General features: G+C 40.8%; 1 protein-coding gene across 1 annotated transcript; it reads left to right on the forward strand.

Moving 5' to 3' along the window:
- Positions 1-399: 399 nt before the first annotated feature.
- On the forward strand, positions 400-15,882 carry LOC138960317 (forkhead box protein K1-like). The gene is made up of 8 exons (XM_070332165.1): positions 400-1,080; positions 6,426-6,623; positions 7,244-7,544; positions 8,467-8,663; positions 10,485-10,675; positions 12,014-12,202; positions 14,082-14,488; positions 15,268-15,882. The coding sequence occupies exons 1-8, from the start codon at positions 722-724 to the stop codon at positions 15,391-15,393; spliced, it is 1,968 nt and encodes a 655-aa protein (XP_070188266.1). The 5' UTR covers positions 400-721; the 3' UTR covers positions 15,394-15,882.
- The last annotated feature ends 1,043 nt before the right edge of the window (positions 15,883-16,925 follow it).

The following is a 16,925-nucleotide window of genomic DNA, read 5'->3' on the forward strand; positions in this document are numbered from 1 at the left end:
GTCAAACAGTGCCTCCCGCATATATATATCTGGTCTCATCGCGAGCGAGTTATTTCAGGTGCTAAATAGGTCAATATGTATTATTTTAGGTAGATGCATGCACTTTTAATTAAATATCAAAGTATGATGCATAACTTCTTCCTACCGGTTTCACACTGACCGAATGACTTATGAATGAACTGACAGTCAGAGCTCGGGACAAAACACGGGCACGTCTCTCAGTGTTGCAAGTCAGCCCAGTAAAGCAAAACAACAACTTGACAGGGAAATTAGTAGCGCTGTGTTACTCCATTATATAAAAAAAAAGTAGCACAGCACGTCATTTGTTATCTTGCATTACAAATGTTTACAGTCTTGAACAAGCCGCCGTGCCCTGAAAACCCAGACGTGCACGGGCTGGATCGATGTCTGAGGTGATTCACAATGAGATGTTTCTGGATCAATTTAATGTATTTATTTTTTATTTTTTATGACAGCAGAGATGCAAACGTAGCATATACAAATGTCGTGAAAAGGGCAAGTATTCTTTCGGACGAAAACATTCAAGAAAATGGAGTGTACGCACAACGAACAGAAATAGGTCACAGAAACGTTTGTACAAACAACCGCACGCTGTTGCAGACACTCCGCGCGGTGCATTCTGGGCCATAGCTCGATGTAAACACCGGCCAACTTGTTTTCCTTTTCTCGAGCTGCCATTTTGCTGCGGTGGGCCCTCGCAATGTCAGGGATGAATCAACCTTCGAACAACGACGCCTTGGCGTTGTTGGCCCTAAAATCAGCCCCGGCCAGTCCATCAAGGGTGCAATGGAGCCTAGAAAGCAAAGGAGATGCAATTGCACGGTTGGAAGGTAGAGACATCGAATACACGATGAGGCAACAGAAAATCACTATCGGTCGGAATAGCAGCAAAGGCGATGTGGATGTGAATATGGGTCTCTCAAGTTTTATCTCACGTGTGCATCTGGAAATATTTTTCGAACATGGGAACTTTTTTATGAAGTGCACAGGAAAAAATGGTGTGTTTATTGATGGTATTTTTCAACGGAAAGGAGCACCACCGCTTCAGCTTCCAAAAACGTGAGTTGCCCTTCGCATGTTTTGATGTACCGAGCACATGGCCTTTACGTGCATGTGCAAATGATAGCATTATGGGTTGTGTTGTTCTGTCATTCCAAATTTTGAATTCAGGTTGGCTTATATAGTTTGTATCTGCGAAGCCCGTATTTCCTACAAAGAACTTATCATGTTAAATTTGATACTTTTCGCCGCCGGAAATCGATTGTTGCTACCATGTGCTCGTTTCAAAATGGCGGCTATGTAAACACATTGTTTACAAGTTATTTGACTTATCGACCAAATTACTGAAGTTTTTCTTGTTCTTGATGTTTTGTTTTGTTCTATCACAATCCTGCTAGCATTCCTACACCTTAAAACCATGATATTTCACGTATTTGATAATGTGGTGGTTCGATTTATGTATTCATATCAGTTCTTGGTTTAGTGTTTGTGTTGACACCAATGCATGATGGGGAAAGCCCTGGGGGGTTAAAAGCGAAATATTGTAAACAAGTTAGGTCAAGTCGCACTGTTACTATTTACTTCAAAGTGCTTTGTTAAATTGACACTGTTTGAGATCATTACTGTCAAATCTGTTTTGATTATTTTAAGTATGTAGAGCGGATTATTTATTAAGGAGATTTCTATAGCGCATAACTAAAAGCACTATGCTTAAGTGTTGTATTTGTACGTTGATCTAATTTAAAAGGATTGCTTTACAAATTACTACAAAAGGATAGTATTAGAAAGAGTAAGACAAGAGGCGAAGCCTTCAAGGCTCACGTAAGAAATCGACAAACAGTAACACAAACTCAATCACTCCGTCACACATACACACACACACACACACACACACACACACACACACACACACACACACACACACACACACACACACACACAGTAAGCATAGGTGAAACTATGCAAGAAAGCGAGACCCTGGATCTGCCAAGAAGTCTCGGCCCGCTCACAATAACAATGACCGAGACTTTCAGTAATTCCTTTGCGTGACGTCTAACCCTCTTACGTCATAATGTGACGTCTTCAAATAGTTTCTATCACACACGTCGAACACTTTTGACCGAGACTGACGTAATCCATAGACTCGGAAATGTTAAAGTTTCTACCACAGACATACACACATACATACATACGCACGCACGCACGCACGCACAGACAGACAAAGTTTATCATCGCATAGGCTACACTTACGTGAGCCAAAAAGGAGAAAGTTTACTGACAGTTGCCCCATTTATTGTTATAACAATCATGATGGCCAAATATGATAAAATGTTATCACTATCACTATCAGACAACCTAATGTTATTAGTTTTTTTTTTATTATTGAGTCACTTGAGAAAAAGTGACTCTATGTAATCGGTCAGTGTTAGTCTGTCCGGCCGGCCGTCCGGCCGGCCGTCCGTAGACACCACCTTAACGTTGGACTTTTCTCGGAAACTATCAAAGCGATCGGGCTCATATTTTGTTTAGTCGTGACCTCCAATGACCTCTACACTTTAACGATGGTTTCGTTGACCTTTGACCTTTTTCAAGGTCACAGGTCAGCGTCAAAGGAAAAATTAGACATTTTATATCTTTGACAAAGTTCATCGGATGTGATTGAAACTTTGTAGGATTATTCTTTACATCAAAGTATTTACATCTGTAGCCTTTTACGAACGTTATCAGAAAAACAAGGGAGATAACTAGCCTTTTCTGTTCGGCAACACACAACTTAAGGCCAAAAAAAAAAATTGTCTGTTTAGGGTAACATGACCAAAAAAAGTAGGGTCGGTAGGTAGGTAAATTTTTTTTATTTTTTTATTTTTTTTTTTGTGTAAATGCTATGTTGGCTGAACATTCACTTCTTATATTTGATGAATACATGTTTCAAAACTAACGTATAAATAAAACAGAGAGAAAGGGAGAGAAAGAAACGCCAAATGTCTCTTTTTAGCATTTTTACCTCTTTTTTTTTCTTTTTTTTTTTTTGAAATCAAAAAAAAGTTTTTGGGTCGGCGCCAAATCGATAGGGTCGGTCGGGTTACCCTAAACAGACAATTTTTTTTTTTTGCCTAACGTTGGGCTTTTCTCGGAAACTATAAAAGTGACCGGGCTCAAATTTTATGTGAACGTGACTCATTGTGTTGTGAATAGCAATTTCTTCCTGTCCATCTGATGCCTCATATAATATTCAGAACTGCGAAAGTGACTCGATCGAGCGTTTGCTCTTCTTGTTACTATTGGTGAGACTAAGACTAAAAAAATCAGTGGTGCATTCAGAATAAAAATTCAAATGCTGGTTTTGACAACAAATAGCGTCAATTATTGCTGGGGACACAAAATATGGGTTGCATACATCATTACATGTCTTAGGGGGTGGCGCTCATTGCAACACTTTGTTTTAATATTAAATTTTCAGATGCCATACCCATAGATGCTTAATCTAAGTTAAAGATGATTTTAGCTATTGGAGAAGTTAGTTTGTCATACTAAAAAACACGAACAGGAAGTGAAGCTCAAGCAAAATGTGTGTGGGCTTTTGATTTTCCTTATTTTGTTTGTCAACATATTGCAGACAGCACATGTATATCTTTGCCAGGGTTCCACATCACGTAGAATTAAGGGTATAATACCCTTTGACCCTCCAAATCACGTACGAGATGCTCTCTGAAGAGGTATAAATACGTAACTGTTTTCTTCCAAAGAGGTAAAAAAAACGTACGAGTCAAACGCTGAAAGGGTATATATGTATAGCCTTTGCTAGTTTACAAGCAACAGCACGCAGGCCGCCTGCTCTACGGAGACCACTAAAGTACACGCCGTGTTCGTGCCACTCCTCTGTCGAAACTGACACGCCGTGAAGCAGAGGTTGCCTCCCTAGTCCTCAAACTGCGCGATATCTTTAAAACTGATCATCTCGATGGCACTGTTCGCTTTAGCCTATCCGGTGCTGTCGCCTGCTCAAAAAAATGCCTCGCAAAACGAAAGAACAAAATAATACCCGATGGCGATGATGATGGTTTATTGAAGTAGGTGCAAAGACAGTCTATTCTAGTCAGTTGTGCTGTTTACTGATTTAATCACAAGTCATAATGATGATGCTGGTTTTTGAAGTTAATACAGTTGGTTTCATTCTGTAATTCTTTGTTTCTCTTTTTGCTGCAGTATTTGTGATTGTGTTCTTGAAATTGAATGAATGTAAGCACAGCTGAGTAAACTTTCAAAGAAACATTCATCAATTCAGACAGTTCATCATTTTAATTTTACAATCCAAAGAAAATTACACGAAAACTCGCGACATAATAGAAAAAGAGGTATCCATTGAAGTAAAAAAGAAAGAAAAAAAGACTTAAATGCATTGATACACTATGATATACATGTATTGTCACAACGTCAAAATGGCAAAGGTGATAACTACCAGTACCAGACAGGCAGTCATATGGGAAAAAAATGACATTTCATGGATACACCGATTGTCACTCATACCCTGTGAAAAATCTGGAAGGGGTATAAAAACCCTTTACTTTTTTCCTGAAAGAGTGAATAGCCTTGACTTTTGGGGTTGTGTGGAACCCTGTTTGCTATTCAATTTGTTGTGTAGGCCATACATACTGAATCAGCATCTAAAAATACATGTATGAGGTTAATAATTCCTGAAATGGGGAATGGTGGACCCTTTCCATGGAACACAAATTATGTGCTAAACATGACTGGAAAGTCTGTAGAAAATAGTGGTTACAGTACTAACACTAACAGGTAAGGGGTTCACTCTTTCAGTTTCAACTGTTATGGCAACTGGTGCTGGCATAGAGAAATGTGAGACTACTGTTTTTTGTGTTATAAATGACGTTTATGCATGTTGAGGTGGTGTTTCGGTAATTAAAGTTCAAATGTTAGGACATACAGCAGTTGTTTTGAATGTGAAAGTGAAACTGCACTTTTTTCAGCATTCAAAGCTGAGTCAGAACTCTGTTCAGTGGCTGACTCAATGTATTGATTGTGACTTTTAAAGTGAGAAAGTAATGTGTTTTATTATTTTAATAATTATCATTCTTTGTGTTTGAATGATTAATCTGGTTCAGAATGAAAACAATCTGTGATACACACACTGACACAGTCCCGGTTGAACAATGCAAGCATGTCGGTTTTTCCTACATGTTTCATATTGCACAGCACACATTTGATGGTCATGTTAATGCCCACCCAAGCATCACATTATGTCCAGACATACAATATACACATCAGAACTTGTACAGTCTGTTAATCTATCTATACATATAAATAAAAGAGAGTGTCTGTCTGTCTGTGTGTGTGTGTGTGTGTCTGTCTGTCTGTGATAGCCAAAGCTCAGAGATGGCAAAAGATAAGCACAAGATATTTTGCATGCACACTGCCCTGGACCCACAAATGTGCACCTGGGTTTTAGTTTCTCCAGACATTGTTTCCTTCCTCGGATAATTACCCTCCCCCATCTATCAATACAGTCTATATAGTGCAAGGGAGGTAAGTCATGCTTTGTCACCCACGGAAGGGAGGTAACTTTCATCAAACCAGTATACCGTGTCATTCTCAAGGGTTACCCCCCGCCCGCTATCATCCCGCCGCCCCCCCCCCCCACACACACACACACACACTAACCCTGCCCCCTGCTCCCCTCCCTGCCTTCCAGATCATCGCGAATAATGTTTACGAAACGATCGCCTCAGTGAAAGATCACGAGAATTTACAGATTTCTCTCCCCTGTTCAAAAAGGTGTGATGCGCTCACTCATGAGGTATGCGTGCTTTGATCAGACGGTAACTACAGTGGGTGTGAGAAGGGGTAAACAAATCACGAAGAACACGTTGAACCAAATAGAAACTTGCCTTGCCTATACATCCAAATGTATGAGCTCACACTGTCATTATTCTTATCCACATTGGAATAAGATTCGAGAGGTTTCTGAGAGAGGGGAGAGCAGAAACACCCGGGCGAAGCCGGGCCTGACTGCTAGTTTTATATAATGATATTTCACACTTGATGCAGACACACACAAAGACACTCGATGAACACACAAACACACACAGAGGCTTTTAAGATATGTAATGTACTGTTGTACTACACACATATTGTATCAATATCAGCTGTTTCGTGAATAGGTATTAAAACTATTATGCAATACATCTAGCATGGAATGTAGAATTAGCCAGCGTCTCACAGGTGTACCCTAACAGGACTGATGAAAGTATAACTGTGTTTGATATAGCTAATATTAAATTTGATTTGGAAGTTGATTGGTAGCTCAAAAGTAAATGTGTAAAAATGTTAGCACTAGCCGCACAGAATATTCTAGTTGATTCTGATGTTATTTTTTCCCCTTTCAGATGTGTCCTGCGATTCCCTAGCACTACCATCAAGCTGCATTTCTCCTCGCTGGTGGAGGACACAACCCCGCAAATGGTTCAACTACCTGCCATCCCCTCCCCAAAGAGGAAACTCCCCCCGCCCCTCAAAATCAACATCCCAGAACCCTCAGAGCGCGTAGCCAGAAGTCCTTGCATCTCACCCACCGGCACCATCAGGTTTGTTGTTGTTTGAACAGAAAATCGGAGAAAACAGTGTCTTACTCTTAAAAGGGAGGGAGTCTTAAAGGGGAGTTTGGCTGTACCTTTACTTTTCTCTCTTTGAGGCATTTTGGAGTAGATGGAGAAGAAATGAGCACAAAAGAAATAAATGCTTGCTTTCTGCCTTTCTTCTTTTCAATTTTGGCAAGGTGAAGTTTATGTTAGAATAAATGTATAGTGTCCAAAGCCATGAACAATCAAAATGCCATGCAGATCAGTTTCAAGTTTGGGCTGGAAGTGAAATCAGTGTAGAGCTGTCCGTTTGGGACATGCTTTACTAGGTAGTTGGAAATCGAGGTATGACAGGTGTGATGTGAAAGATAGTAGATATTGCTGATACTATTCCACGGATCCCTACGATTATGGACTTGAGGAACAGTCAATTGTTCAGTGTAAGGCCATATTTGACAATCAAAGTTTGCAGTATGTGCATGTGTACTTGTGTGTGCGTATACTGATGTAATAATAGTCTTTTTTTGTAATTGCTATTTCTTGATGCAGTGACGTTTTCCATATCCAGGCATGAAAAGAGAGAGTGGTTTTATCAATAACAAGTCATATTTTGATCTTTTTATCAGTGCTGCCAACTCCTGCCCTACCAGTCCCAGAGCTGGCACTGGCAGTCACAGGTTGGCAATGATGCCTGATCTCCGCACTGTTGCTGAGTACGCAGCCGCACATCCGCGTGAAGAAAAGGAGTCAGCACCTGTTGGGGATGATGGGGTGCCTAAAGACGACTCAAAACCTCCATATTCATACGCACAACTCATCGTTCAGGCAATCACTTCAGCGGGCGACAAACAGTTGACGCTGGCTGGCATTTACGCATACATCACCAAAAATTACCCCTACTATCGCACAGCAGACAAAGGATGGCAGGTTGGTACTCTCATGCTAGCGATGTAGGCTTGTTTGAATCTTTCCCTACTTTTAAGGCTGTCAGCATAGGCTTTAACAGTTGGGTATAACATGTCTGTAAGATGTCAGAACAAATGTGGTTGACTGAAACCGAAAAGAAAAAATGTAGGCTTGCATTTTGAACTTATCTGTATCTATATCATATACGACTTGTGTGTGTGTGTTCGCGATGCAGTGCCAAAGTTCTCGATGGATCTGCTTGAAATTTGGTGGGCATATTCAGGTAGACCCCGGACACAACCTAGCTGGTCGATGAGAATTTTCAACACGTGCTCTTAGCGTGCAGCGCTGAACCGATTTTGGTTTTTCTGTTCATCTTCCCAGATCCATTCCCAGTAACTCTTCCTTATCTTCTCCAGTGTTTTGCGTTTATCTCCCTTCCTTCGTGTGGCGTCAATCCATATTCCCGTTACTATTTTTAGAAGGTCACTGTCCACAACGCTCAATCCATATTCCCGTTACTATTTTTAGGAGGTCACTGTCCACAACGCTTTCATCCCGGCAAAGCCGGGTATTACTCTTCCTTATCTTCTCCAGTGTTTTGCGCGTTTATCTCCCTTCCTTCGGCAAAGCCGGGTCCCCGGCGAAGCCGGGAATTCGGCTTTACTTCTTCCCGGCGAAGCCGGCTACCCGGCGAAGTGGGTATTCATCTTGTGTTCAATACATGTATTGCATCAATGGAAGTCAAACAGTTATCACTTTTAATTTTGTGTGTGATATTGCAGTATGCCTATTAAAATTTTTGTCACATTGTCTGTCATGCCATGCCAGTGTTTGGTTATTGTGTGAGATCAAGAATATTCTGCTAATGTAAATTTTCATCTTTTTATTAACTTTGCTCTGTCATGCTTGAACTGGAATGAATTTTTTTCCTGTGTTTCAGAATTCCATTCGGCACAACTTGTCCCTGAACCGGTATTTTGTCAAAGTGCCTCGTTCTCAGGAAGAGCCTGGTAAAGGGTCATTCTGGAGGATCGACCCAGCGTCCGAGGCCAAACTGACAGCACAAGCCTTCCGCAGGCGTCGACAGAGAGGAGTTCCCTGCTTCAGAGCGCCATTTGGTGGTGCACTGTCCTCCAGGTATTATAGCTGTTTGATTGGTGTTTTGACAGTAGTGTGCACACACAAAATGTAGGTCTGAAGCAAGAGTCCAGGTATTATAGCTGTTTGATTGGTGTTTTGACAGTAGTGTGCACACACAAAATGTAGGTCTGAAGCAAGAGTCCAGGTATTATAGCTGTTTGATTGGTGTTTTGACAGTAGTGTGCACACACAAAATGTAGGTCTGAAGCAAGAGTCCAGGTATTATAGCTGTTTGATTGGTGTTTTGACAGTAGTGTGCACACACAAAATGTAGGTCTGAAGCAAGAGTCCAGGAAAGCTTTTGGACCACACATGTACCCATGTTTATTGACTAGGTGGTCCCCTGGCTGTCATTGTATGTGGAAGGAGATGCTGGGCTTTTGAGACATTTTTGTGTGCAGATTGTAAGATAATTCTTTGCAGGTGTGATCAGTCTTGCAGACAGTGCATGCTAGAAAACTAGACTAAGAAACAGTGTCTTGATTTACCGTAGCTTGCGGGTTATTTATACAGTGCACAATCATTGCTCTGTGCACTATAACTGCACCATCTGAATGTAAGGGGAAAATAGGTGGAAAATCATGACATTAGCCCCATGTTGATGGATATAAGCTGGAGTTGAACAGGATACAACTTCTTACTATAACTGTAAGCTCAGTCAGCTGAATGTGGATGATGACATCAGCCATGCTGTCAATGTTTTCTTTTATGATATGAATGTTTTTGAAACTTAAGTTGGTTTAATCCTTGGTGATCTTCACACATTGTTTAGGTTAGATTGCTCCACTGTTGTCTGTCCAGGTGACATTTGTGCCAGGTAATGGCTGCATCACAGTGGAACCCCTTTTTTAGGACCCCCCAATGTAAGACTCCCTCCCTATTAAGATCCTGTTTTCTCAGATTTCCTATTCATAACCTCTGTAAATTTACACCCATTGTAAAGTTCCCACCTTTTTACATTTAGTCAAGTTATGACTAAATGTTTTAACATAGAGGGGGGAATCGAGACGAGGGTCGTGGTGTGTGTCTGTGCGTGTGTGTGTGTAGAGCGATTCAGAGTAAACTACTGGACCGATCTTTATGAAATTTTACATGAGAGTTCCTGGGTATGATATCCCCCGAGGTTTTTTTCTCCATTATTTTGATAAAAAAAAAAAAAGTCTTATGACGTCATATCCGGCTTTTTGTAAAAGTTGAGGCGGCACTGTCACACCTTCATTTTTCAATCAAATTGATTGAAATTTTGGCCAAGCAATCTTCGACGAAGGGCGGACTTTGGTATTGCATTTGAGCATGTAGGCTTAAAAATTAATTAATGACTTTGGTCATTAAAAATCTGAAAATTGTAATTAAAATTATTTTTTTATAAAACGATCCAAAATTACTTTTATTTTATTCTTCATCATGTTCTGATTACAAAAACATATAAATATGTTATATTCGGATTAAAAACAAGCTCTGAAAATTAAAAATATAAAAATTATGATTAAAATTAAATTTCCGAAATCGTTTTAAAAACAATTTTATCTTATTCTTTGTCAGTTCCTGATTCCAAAAACATATAGATATGATATGTTTGGATTAAAAACACGCTCAGAAAGTTAAAACGAAGAGAGGTACAGTAAAGCGTGCTATGCAGCGCAACCGCTACCGCGCTAAACATGTACAGGCTCGTCACTTTCACTGCCTTTTGCACTAGCGGCGGACTATGGTCATTGTGAAAAAATGCAGTGCGTTCAGTTTCATTCTGTGAGTTCCACAGCTTGACTAAATGTAGTAATTTCGCCTTACGCGACTTGTTATTCTTTGTTGTGGCAGATCTGCACCCAGCTCTCCCAGTCACGTGATGGGTACAATGACGCCAGACAGCATGTCCAGAGAGGGCAGTCCTATCCCAGAGGCCTCTGCCGAGATGGAGGTCGGGGGTCAAACAATCATGGCACAAACTGCCATTATCCCTACACTGGCGGAGCTTCGTTACTCACAGTCAGCGCCTGGCTCTCCCTCAGGTAAGTTGAAGGCTGTTTTATCTGAAATTGGACACACAATCTCGTGATTTAAAGGAGTGATTCCCAATGCCATGATGGTTTGAATGGCTTGAAATCTAGCTGATGGCTTGTAGCACTAGTATCACTCAGCAGGTAAGCTGTTCATTTGCATAACGTGGTCAGACATTTCATATCCCTACACTCTGTGAACTTCTGAATTCAAATTTCAGAGGGATGTGGTCAGGAAAGTCTTTTTAGTTTTGTTATTTATCATCCTGTTGGCACTTACCCATGGGATGTGTGTTGTAGTTGTAGTTAAGGTTCAGTGAGTACTGTATAATTTTCTATTTTTGACTCACATGCGAAGCAAAAGTGAGTCTATGTACTCACCCGAGTCGTCCGTCCGTCCGTCCGGACGTCCGTCCGGAAAACTTTAACGTTGGATATTTCTTGGACACTATTCAGTCTATCAGTACCAAATTTGGCAAGATGGTGTATGATGACAAGGCCCCAAAAAACATACATAGCATCTTGACCTTGCTTCAAGGTCAAGGTCGCAGGGGCCATAAATGTTGCCTAAAAACAGCTATTTTTCACATTTTTCACATTTTCTCTGAAGTTTTTGAGATTCAATACCTCACCTATATATGATATATAGGGCAAAGTAAGCCCCATCTTTTGATACCAGTTTGGTTTACCTTGCTTCAAGGTCAAGGTCACAGGAGCTCTTCAAAGTTGGATTGTATACATATTTTGAAGTGACCTTGACCCTGAACTATGGAAGATAACTGTTTCAAACTTAACAATTATGTGGGGCACATGTTATGCTTTCATCATGAGACACATTTGGTCACATATGATCAAGGTCAAGGTCACTTTGACCCTTATGAAATGTGACCAAAATAAGGTAGTGAACCACTAAAAGTGACCATATCTCATGGTAGAAAGAGCCAATAAGCACCATTGTACTTCCTATGTCTTGAATTAACAGCTTTGTGTTGGATGACCTTGACCTTGGGTCAAGGTCACATGTATTTTGGTAGGAAAAATGTGTAAAGCAGTTCTTAGTGTATGATGTCATTGCTAGGTTTAGTTATTTGACCTTGACCCTGAAGGTCAAGGTCATGTAAAGGTCAAGGTCAAGCATGTGAGTTGTATGGGCTTTGCCCTTCTTGTTTAATTTTGTTATTCTTAAATCACTAGAAACTATCTGTAAACTAACCCGTGGACATGGTCCTTATAGAGAACATTGCACATCTGTTTGATGTTTGAGGTCTTGATAAAAAAAATTGCTGGGAAGGTACTGTTTGGCTTATTTGTATCTGCATTGCTTCATGTTAATTATTACCTTGTCTGCAGGTTCCCGTGTTATGTCACCAATCACCATGACAACATCAAGCTTGCACAATGCTGCCCTTCATCAGCTACCCACGGTTGTCGGCCAGCCAAAGCAGTATGCACAGGTGTTGAACGGACCTGCTGCCACCGCCAAAATTACCAATGGAACACACATAGAAATCAAGAAAGACATCTCAGATGCTGTTCAAGGTAAACCATTAGGCCTGTGCATGTGGCCTTTGGCTTTTGTGGGTTTAAATTTGATGCATGTACACGGTGACCCAAAATAAAGAGTACCCACACAAAACGTCATAAATTGAACAAATATAAAGCAATCTTCATAAAATTTATTTACAGACACAAGTAGCCTCTGCATAATTTGCACAGAAAATGTTAGCGTTCTAGCTTGTCTTTCGGGAAAGTTATGCTCATTCTACAGAACATGCTCCAAATGGCCTCCGCGCCGCTGCAGGCAAACTTGAACTCGCCGCGCAAAGTTATCAATCACCCGCACACACTCATGTTGCAAAGATTCCGCGAATGGTTGTTTTGATGGCTCTCTTGAGTTCTGTGATTGTCTATGGGTTGTTCCTGTAGACGTTGTCTTTCAGGAACCCCCAAAGATAGAAATCTGGGGGATTTAAATCCGGGGGAGGCCATTTGGAGCATGTTCCGTAGAATGAGCATAACTTTCCTGAAAGACAAGATAGAACGCTAAAATTTTCTGTGCAAATTATGCAGAGGCTACTTGTGTGTGTAAATAAATGTTATGAAGATTGCTTTATATTTGTTCAATTTATGACGTTTTGTGTGGGTACTCTTTATTTTGGGTCACTGTGTACAGTGGAAACCCCCTTTTAAGACATAAACAAATCTGAGAAAATCAGGTCTTGAAAAGGAGGGAGTCTTAAAACAGGGTTAGATTTACAGAGGTTATGAACAGAAAGTCTGAACAAGCAAGGTCTTAAAAAGGAGGGAGTCTTAAAACAGGGTTAAATTTACAGAGGTTATGAACAGAAAGTCTGAACAAGCAAGGTCTTAAAAAGGAGGGAGTCTTAAAACAGGGTTAAATTTACAGAGGTTATGAACAGAAAGTCTGAACAAGCAAGGTCTTAAGAAGGAAGTCTTAAAACAGGGTTAAATTTACAGAGGTTATGAACAGAAAATGAGAACAAGCAAGGTCTTATAAAGGAGGGAGTCTTAAAACAGGGTTAAATTTACAGAGGTTATGAACAGAAAATGAGAACAAGCAAGGTCTTATAAAGGAGGGAGTCTTAAAACAGGGTTAAATTTACAGAGGTTATGAACAGAAAATGAGAACAAGCAAGGTCTTATAAAGGAGGGAGTCTTAAAACAGGGTTAAATTTACAGAGGTTATGAACAGAAAATGAGAACAAGCAAGGTCTTAAAAAGGAGGGAGTCTTAAAACAGGGTTAAATTTACAGAGGTTATGAACAGAAAATGAGAACAAGCAAGGTCTTAAAAAGGAGGGAGTCTTAAAACAGGGTTAAATTTACAGAGGTTATGAACAGAAAATGAGAACAAGCAAGGTCTTATAAAGGAGGGAGTCTTAAAACAGGGTTAAATTTACAGAGGTTATGAACAAAAAATGAGAACAAGCAAGGTCTTATAAAGGAGAGAGTCTTAAAACAGGGTTAAATTTACAGAGGTTATGAACAGAAAATGAGAACAAGCAAGGTCTTAAAAAGGAGGGAGTCTTAAAACAGGGTTAAATTTACAGAGGTTATGAACAGAAAATGAGAACAAGCAAGGTCTTAAAAAGGAGGGAGTCTTAAAACAGGGTTAAATTTACAGAGGTTATGAACAGAAAATGAGAACAAGCAAGGTCTTAAAAAGGAGGGAGTCTTAAAAGGGGGGTTTCACTGTACTGTTCAGGATTCTTTTTAATTGTTTATTAAAAAAACCAAAGACAGTCCATCTGTATTGAAATGTAACAGTTGTGTGTTGTTAAGTTTCCAAGAGTGCACTCATGTTCTGAACATGAGCCGCAAGTAATCACACTTTGTCTTGGAAAAAGTTACGTTGTGTTTCTGGGACCAGGAAATAAAACAAAAGATCTGTTTCCCAGGTGTAGTCGCACTGAGCGGAGGAGCGGCATCTCAGAAGATGGCCTCGTTGATGGCCTCAGTGTCGCAAGGTCAGATCTCTGCCCGCAACAATGCTCCGGCCACAGCCACTCTGGTCCGCACGTTCGTGGCGCCCCCTGGGCAGGGCAGCGGTGATGCAGGAACCCTTAGCGGGATGAATCTGGCAGCTGGTCAGCCGGTGACCCTGGTGACCAACCAGCAAGGCGTGCAGCTCCTGCAGCCAGTCAGCCTGGGCGGGGCTGTGCTCACCCAACAGCTCCCACTGCAGAGCCAGCACACCTTGCAGCAACAGCAGCAGCAGATCCTTCACCATCAGCAGCTGGAGATGAGTCGTGCTGCGTTGGATGGATGCGGGGATGCTGGGGATAGGAAGCCTGCGCAACATCTGGTAAGTCTTTCTGCTGGCAGTGTGTGTTGGATGCAGTTTTCAGGTTTTGTGTCAGAGAATTGAAAGAACTGAATTGAAAGAATAAGAAGTGCACAATTGCTGATTTTTGTCGTAAGCTGCAGCATACTTCTTACTTTTCTGTTCATAGAAAGGGCATATTCAGATGATGTGTTTGTGGGAGTGTTGATAGCATGTTGTGTAGGCTTGGTAAAAGAAATTGTCAGCTGCTTTTGAGTGGCCATAATTATGCAGATGTGATGCTTGTATGTCTTCTTGAATGTTTTGTCTGTTGATTTGTGAGTAAATTGTTAACTAGAAGTTAAATCATTCCTGTGAAGTCATTGTGAGCAATAACCCTCAGATGTTGACATGTATTGTGAGCAATAACCCTCACATGTTGACATGTATTGTGTGCAATAACCCTCAGATGTTGACATGTATTGTGAGCAATAACCCTCACATGTTGACATGTATTGTGAGCAATAACCCTCAGATGTTGACATGTATTGTGAGCAATAACCCTCACATGTTGACATGTATTGTGAGCAATAACCCTCAGATGTTGACATGTATTGTGAGCAATAACCCTCACATGTTGACATGTATTGTGAGCAATAACCCTCAGATGTTGACATGTATTGTGAGCAATAACCCTCAGATGTTCACATGTCTGTGGAAGTAATGTTGAATGCGATGTATGTGTGCGCAGAAATATTACCCTGTAAACTCTTGACTTGTGGCAAACACAGTTGTTTAAAATGTGTTTTGTATTGTTACAGTTGGCACAAGGATTGGCAGCAGGCATGAAGCGGATGATAGAGAATGACGGGGATGCAGATCCTAACTCCAAGCGGATCAAAGAAGAGATTGCATACGCCCAGGTGAAGTCAGAATCTGCTGAATAAACAGAACACTGGTTTATGGACAGTTACTGTTGGTTTAAGGATTGTTCTCCAAGCTGTTCAAGATAGTCTTCAATTGGCTTTGGATCTTCTGAAGAATATTGAAAGTAACGGTTAGAGAAAAGTTCATCTGTGTTTTGGACTTGTGTCAGACGAGGTGATGACATATGTCACTGCCAGACTTTGGGTTTGCCATCGTGAGAAACAGTGATGTCAGCTTCAGGCTGAGTTATGTTGTATCGCTCCAGCCAGGAAAAGACACGCTGTTGTCAGCCATGTGCCTCGGTTTGTCTGGTCAAGTGTTCCTTGACTGCCACTCGCACAAAGAAGACAGTGCCTGAAAGGACATGCTCCGCCGAGGAATACACATATATTGTAGAGAGCAGGTTTTGTGTGGCCTTGTGTTGTAAAGCACAGTGGTATGTGGACTTGTGTCCAGATTTGTGCAGGAATTTTTTAAGGCTTGGTTTTTAAGATCAGAGCAGGACGATATTCTTTGTGTTCCATTTTTCATTTCTCTTGTTGTTCTGTTGTGAATGATTGTGGAATGTGAGGAAGTATTACGAAGCATGTACACACAGATGATAGTCTCGTCACACAGATGATAGTCTCGTCACACAGATAATTGCAGCAGTTTGACTTTTAGCATTTACAGACACTCCAATGTTAAGGTTTTATTTACAAGACATCTGGGCAGACACAGGAATTGTCTTATGCTTGTTCATGTTGTACTGTTTTTGTGATGCCGTGTGGATTCTGTGGGTCTAGGCATGGAGTTGCATTGGGTTCATCAGACTGGTGATAGCTTATAGACACGTGGAAAGTCAAGCAGACTGACGGCTTTCACAAATGGTTGTATGTCTTTGTATTCAGACGGACTGCACAAGATGTCGTGCTTTGAAGGCTGCTCATTTGTTGTTATTTTTGTGATTATTTTTTCTTCTTCATGTGAACACAAAACATGCATAGTTTCTGGAATGATTGGTGTTGTATTGGGTAAATTTAGCTTGTCACATAAACCGTAATGCAGCGTCTTCTAGTATTTGCTCAGAATAGTGTGTTATATCTTAACCTAACAGATGCTGACATTCATGTTAGGTAGGGCTGCTTTTCCCCGCAAATGATACACAGACTTGCACCATTGTTTATAAGACAAACCTGCAATTGAGGAATCTATCACAAGTAGAACAGGGACTGCATTTATTGTTGAACCCAGTGTTTGTTTGACATGGTTTGATTGTAAATGGTTGGGTGTATGGCATGCTTGCCTGGTGGTTTGCCGGGATCAGTGCGATTCTGGTGTAAGGACTACAGGAATGTATAATTTTTAAAGGCAGGATTTGTGGACTCGTGACTACTTTAGGATTGGTTTTGGATAATACATGTATCAGAAAGTGAACAAATCGGTGCGTCGTGGACAAACTTTGAAGTTCTGTAATGTAAAACAGTGAATGAGAGAGTTTTTCAGAATACAATCTACCTGTGAGTGGAATCTTGGAATCATTCTCATCGCGAATGGATGCAGATACAGCGTC

Source organism: Littorina saxatilis, linkage group LG2 (assembly GCF_037325665.1).
Source record: "Littorina saxatilis isolate snail1 linkage group LG2, US_GU_Lsax_2.0, whole genome shotgun sequence".
NCBI classification, from domain to species: Eukaryota; Metazoa; Mollusca; class Gastropoda; order Littorinimorpha; family Littorinidae; genus Littorina; species Littorina saxatilis.

What these genes read in the sequence shown, in the direction of transcription:
- LOC138960317 (XM_070332165.1), top strand. Translation starts at nt 722, where the DNA reads ATGTCAGGGATGAATCAACCTTCGAACAACGACGCCTTGGCGTTGTTG. An exon ending in GGTGGTGCACTGTCCTCCAG is followed by an intron (nt 8,664 to 10,484) that starts GTATTATAGCTG and finishes TTGTTGTGGCAG; the next exon opens with ATCTGCACCCAGCTCTCCCA. An exon ending in AGCGCCTGGCTCTCCCTCAG is followed by an intron (nt 10,676 to 12,013) that starts GTAAGTTGAAGG and finishes CCTTGTCTGCAG; the next exon opens with GTTCCCGTGTTATGTCACCA.